Source organism: Pinus tabuliformis, chromosome 2_1 (assembly GCF_031772625.1).
Source record: "Pinus tabuliformis cultivar Carrire ecotype Pingquan chromosome 2_1, CPIR1, whole genome shotgun sequence".
Taxonomy (NCBI): domain Eukaryota; kingdom Viridiplantae; phylum Streptophyta; class Pinopsida; order Pinales; family Pinaceae; genus Pinus; species Pinus tabuliformis.
Window position 1 is genome coordinate 962,284,772 of NC_142299.1, and position 5,265 is coordinate 962,290,036.

Consider the following 5,265-nt stretch of genomic DNA (forward strand, 5'->3'; position numbering starts at 1 on the left):
GAACTATATTAAAATTTGTTCACGTGAAAAGGCTTACCCTGAAGATGTTCAATTTAAAATATTTACAATATTAAATACTGTATGAGAGAAGTAAAAGGTTTAAGTTTTAACTGCTTACGCATCTTTATCTCTTTTGGACAGAAACGTGTTCCATTTCTGGTAAATCTTCATCCAAGCGTACAAATCTCTGTAAAGATACCAGCAGATAAATGAAAGCTGGACCTCAAATTGATCGGAGTTGGAGGTTAATGAGGCCACTGATTGTTAATCTCCAGCCAATGGAAGTGGCTGTTTTCCTGATGCATTAACATATGTTTCAACAAGGCAAAACCATTGGACCTCTTGCTTCGGGAATCTTTCTTTACTCTTCAGAGGTTTCATTGGCAGAGAACCCAACTATATTGATGCCTTAATTGAGTATTTATCAAAATGGCTTCTCTAGCATTACATGATACTAGACCTTTTAAAAATTTACAGTGAAGTGTATGCTATTAATGAATAATATACTCTAGCTCATTGACATGCTACAAATGGTTTTCATTTTTTCATACATGGAATAGTGGAACCAGAAATATTAGCATCAGGTTGATTATATTCAGCATACATTTGGAAAGAATGCATGTCAACGTAAATATATAGTAACTTCAGAAGATATAAAAAGAATGCTGAAAAACATATAGATCCATAGCATATTGCAACCAATACTCGACTGAAGATTATAATTGAGACTCAAAAATTTGATATTCTAAGGGTGCAAATAATACCATCCATCTTCCAAAAGATTCTGTAACGAACATAGAAACACAAGGCCAACATGGATTCCGAGAAAGCAGATTTAGAATGAGGTATTCACATGTGACAACCACTGCCCCTTCTTATAAATACCAAAATTTGGGCAACTAGTAACCGTTTTTATGAAAAATGGACAATATTAAGTAATTTTTTTAAATGGCCCCTTCTTGTGACAATGGACCGGATTCTTCATTCTCGCTTCTGAAATCTTCGGCATTGGTAAAATCTGCAGAAGCTTTTGGAAAAAAGGTCAAGTGGATCTGATTTACTTCTGTGTTGATAATTTCCGACAGAATTCAGGAGACCAGAGAGGTCAATATATTTTCGATGTCCATGGCCTGCAGCAAAAATATTCATCGATATTTGTTGGCTGCTGCCCAACAAAAGGCGACCAGCCAAAATATTCCATTCATCCTTTTCCATAACCAAAATTGGTGAATTCAGGCCACCCTTTAAATGGGTCAGTCAATAAGTGCGAGGAGAACTGAGAGGACTACTTTGTGTAGAAGTTCCCCTCATTTCCTGCCACAGGCGAACCGGCGGAACCATCATGAATGGTGGAAGCTGCGACGCTCTGACATTCCAACTCGAGAGCCCTGTTATCTGCCCCATTGCTGCTGCTAAAGCATTCAGGGTTCCTCCGCCTGCACTGCCCGTGTCGACCATCTCTGAACCCCTGAAACCCCCCTCCACCTCTTCTTGTTTGACTCCCGGAAAATCCTGAGCCCTGATATTGATATTGGCAGTTGTAGTGTTGTTGTTGTAGAAGTACCCGCCAGGGATGAACGAGGCTGCCGGATTCAATGCCCCACCTTGATCGCTGGAAGCGGGGGAAGGGAACGAAGACGATAGCCCGCCACTGCCGGAATTCGATGGCTGGAACAGCGAAGGACTCGGAATCTGGATGGAAGCGGGAGGCCGGTGAGGGGAAGCTGTTCTTGAACATTCCCCACCGACAGCAGAAGCTTCTGCCATGGAAGCGACTGTCACTGCCTGGGGAAGCGCATGGGGATGTGGACTATTCATATTCACTGCACTGTAATCAATGTAATCGCTTAAAACCCCGGGATTTAAGCCACCCGTATACGGCACCAATTGACCTTGTCTCACAGTGGCCAAGTACCCACAGTTCACGTTCTGCATTTGCATTTGGCTCTGCATTTGATCACCAACAAAACACAGAATTGAAGTTCAACAATGTTACGATTCAACTTAATCTATCTTGAATACAAACCCTAGCACGCACGCCTGGATTTTGATGTCCCACAGGACATTTTTTTTTCACTTTCAAGATGTATTTGATGGCTGGATTACATTGTAAAATGTCGAAAGTGATGCTCAATTCAAATAGAAAAGCCGTATATTCGGTCTATATATGCGTTCAAACCTTCAAAATTTTAGGAAATGCATATTAATATGAAACAGATGAAGGCAGCAGACCAGAGAATTGGACAGAAGTTTGCAGAGTTGCAGTTAAAGCATTCAGTACGTTACCCAATTATTTATTTTCTCAGTTTCCCTCTTGCATTGTAGTAGTTCCTTATTCGATTAGATTTTCCTCAATGAAGATAGAACATTGACCTATAAAATAAATTAAATTAAATTTGCCAAAGGTTCAAATTGGATATTTGCCCTTGTTTCATATCTGTAAATAGAGACAATGTCTATTTTGATCATTTTTTTATTACTTTTTTGCAGTTCTCCCAACCTGGTAGTGGCAATATACCCTCATTTCTCAATCTATCTGTTTTTCTTGACATTGAGTTCGTATTTACTCATTTGGTGACACTAATCTACACTGGACTGAACATAAAAATACAAAGTTGAGATCAGCAAATGTGTTACTTCCCATTTAGTCTCGGATAATATATTATTGCAAATATAGTATGCTTTCTCTAGAGCTTTTTCACAAAGTGTCTATGATGCACTAATGGCATTCAAGGCTTTAACTGATTCAAACAGCAATTTTAGTTCTTGGAAAACCAGGGAACTTATCTATAGACTCCTGTAACTGATTTAGCTCAGCTGAGAGTGAATTCGTTTAATGGCACCATACCCAACTTATCAAAATGGAAAAGCATTAAATTATTGTGTCTCTCACACAACCAAATCTATGGTCCGCTGCCTTCATTCAATAAATAGTTCATAAAATGCCTTCATCTGTTTCACCAAAATGATATGCACTGAATTTCTGCAACACTTAAATGGAAGCGCAGTCAAAAAGTTTAACAGTAAAGGGAAGTGTGTCAAATAGTTTAACCGTAATCAAATATTCATGTCGAGAAGTGAAATTGAAGGCCTGCAGGCTGCACCCTAAACCCTGCTCTCTAATTGTCCAGAACAGGGGAGGGCAGGTGTTTGCAATTGGGTTTGTTATTGGATACCAAAAAACAGAATTGAATTTCAACAATATTATAACTCAGGCTAAATTGCTAATCTATTTTGAATACAGACCCTAAATCCTAGAAACCCTAAACCCCGGTCTGCAACTGTCCAGGGCAGTGCAGATTTTACGATACCTGGGTCCTGTAGGTGGTGCCATCCGATTCAACAACCCAACCCGCCTCTTCTGCCAAAGCTCGAAGAACCTCATTAATGTCCGCCCGAGGAGGGAGGTTGTACCCTCCATGTTTTCTGAGACCCTGAAAGATTCTGGTCGTTATTGCCCGCCTGTTTCGCTCTCTCAGCTTCGTCTTCTCCCTCTCGCTTGCGCTGAGCCTGCCCATTTTCTCTTTCAAATTTTGTAGAATCGAGCTGCGCTAAAATTCCCAAAGAATTCGCTGATTCCAAGAGCAATAACGGACGAGAGAAAGGCGAAGACATGGGATAAATGCCCGACTTTGATGCAGGACAGAGGGCGTCCGTCCTGCACTGCTATCAAAAACCAGCATTATCATTTGATTCATCGCATACATCACACTAATCCCGCCTCTTTTGTTGGTCACTCAGGTTGAAATGGAGTACGAATCACGAGAAATTCCATATCATAGAAATGGCGGCTGTCATTAAATACTGCGGCCGTTATCAATGATTTTCTCAGCGTTGGGAATCGGAATTTGGGTGAAGCCAAATGCAAACGACGGTCTGTGAAAAGGCAATGTGATGTGGAGGTGACTGCTTCCAAATTATTTTAAATACAATAACGCCCGCGGCCCACGGTCCCGGCCGCCGCTCATTATAACATTTCTTTTATGTTTCCTGTTTTTCTCGAGAATGAATCATGATCTCAAAATGTGGGCTTTCTAAATATAGATAATATCTACGGGTAAATGGAATATGATAAAATAAAGTGTTTTTACGATCTCAGTTATAGTGACTAGCAACAACCAGTTTTAAAAGGTGGCTGTACTATTAAAAGGTGGAAAGTGGTTTCTATAAAGATATATCAACCATTTTTACTTTAGTGCTTGGGCTTGTGTTTTAAAAGACGGCTAGTTTGTACTATCAAAAGGTAGAAAGTGGTTTTTATAGAGATATATCAATTATTTTTGTTTAAGTGGTTATTGTTACTTGAAAGTACATATGTGGTTAGAATAGTAAATTATGGTTAATCATGAGTGATTTTTGATGTTCATAGTTAAACGTTGTTATTTTAAGGTTGATGAAAGTTTATTATGGTCAATATATAATCATGGTTGTACATGTTTAATGATAGTTGATTATGATAGATTGAAAATGATTTTGCTTGAACATTGTCTACCTTGGTTTAACTATGGTTGAATATGGATTGAGAGATTGAGAATGACCTTGCTTGACCATTGTCCACCGTTGAATATGGATTGATGGGGTTAACCATGTTGGCTAAGGTCAAGCTATGGTTAACCACTTAACCACTCTTGAAGATAAAATATCACAACTCAAAAAAATCTAAAAATTCCAACAATTTTTTACCATGGTATTAAAGATAAATATCATGGCTAAAAAAATTGAAAATGTTGACATTTTTTAACAATGGGATTAAAGATAAAATACCATGAATCTGAAAAACTTAAAATTTTAACATTTTTCAGCTATAGAATTAAAAACAAATATCATGACTATCACAAATCTTAGATTTTCAACATATTTTGAATTTGCAACATATTTCGAAATGAAATATCATGACTAAATTAAACCTTAAAAATAAATATGTAGACAAAAAGTCATTATACTAAATGCTAGAAATATAAATCTTTTAAAATCTTAACCTAAGACAATTTGGCACATTGCAATGAAAATTTAAAACTCAACAATCAAATTGACACATAGTGGGGCATGCTTGATAAAAATCAACCATCAAATTAACACGTAGTGGAAGCGAACTTGATTAATTAAAACAAAAACTAAAAAATCCAATATGAAATGGACACTAACAAATCCACTAATAAATAAATAAATCAATAAATTTAAAAAACAAAACAAAAAATTTAAAAACTTTAACTAAAACTTAAAGAAAAAAACATAATAAATTTAAATTTAAATTAAATTAAATTA

At 37.2% G+C, this 5,265-nt stretch overlaps 1 protein-coding gene across 1 annotated transcript; it reads right to left on the reverse strand.

The window, feature by feature from the left end:
* Positions 1-991: 991 nt before the first annotated feature.
* LOC149203841 (uncharacterized) lies at positions 992-3,896 on the reverse strand. Its single transcript, XM_089403591.1, has 2 exons — positions 3,312-3,896; positions 992-1,947 (listed from the first exon to the last, which is right to left on the reverse strand). Exons 1-2 carry the CDS (start codon positions 3,516-3,518, stop codon positions 1,258-1,260), a joined length of 897 nt encoding a protein of 298 aa, XP_089259717.1. The 5' UTR covers positions 3,519-3,896; the 3' UTR covers positions 992-1,257.
* Between the last annotated feature and the right edge of the window lie 1,369 nt (positions 3,897-5,265).

Bases quoted from the DNA above. Each gene is read 5' to 3' on its own strand.
- LOC149203841 (XM_089403591.1), bottom strand. From the start codon at position 3,518: ATGGGCAGGCTCAGCGCAAGCGAGAGGGAGAAGACGAAGCTGAGAGAG. The intron at 1,948-3,311 runs GTATCGTAAAAT...GATCAAATGCAG, and splicing joins GCACCACCTACAGGACCCAG to AGCCAAATGCAAATGCAGAA.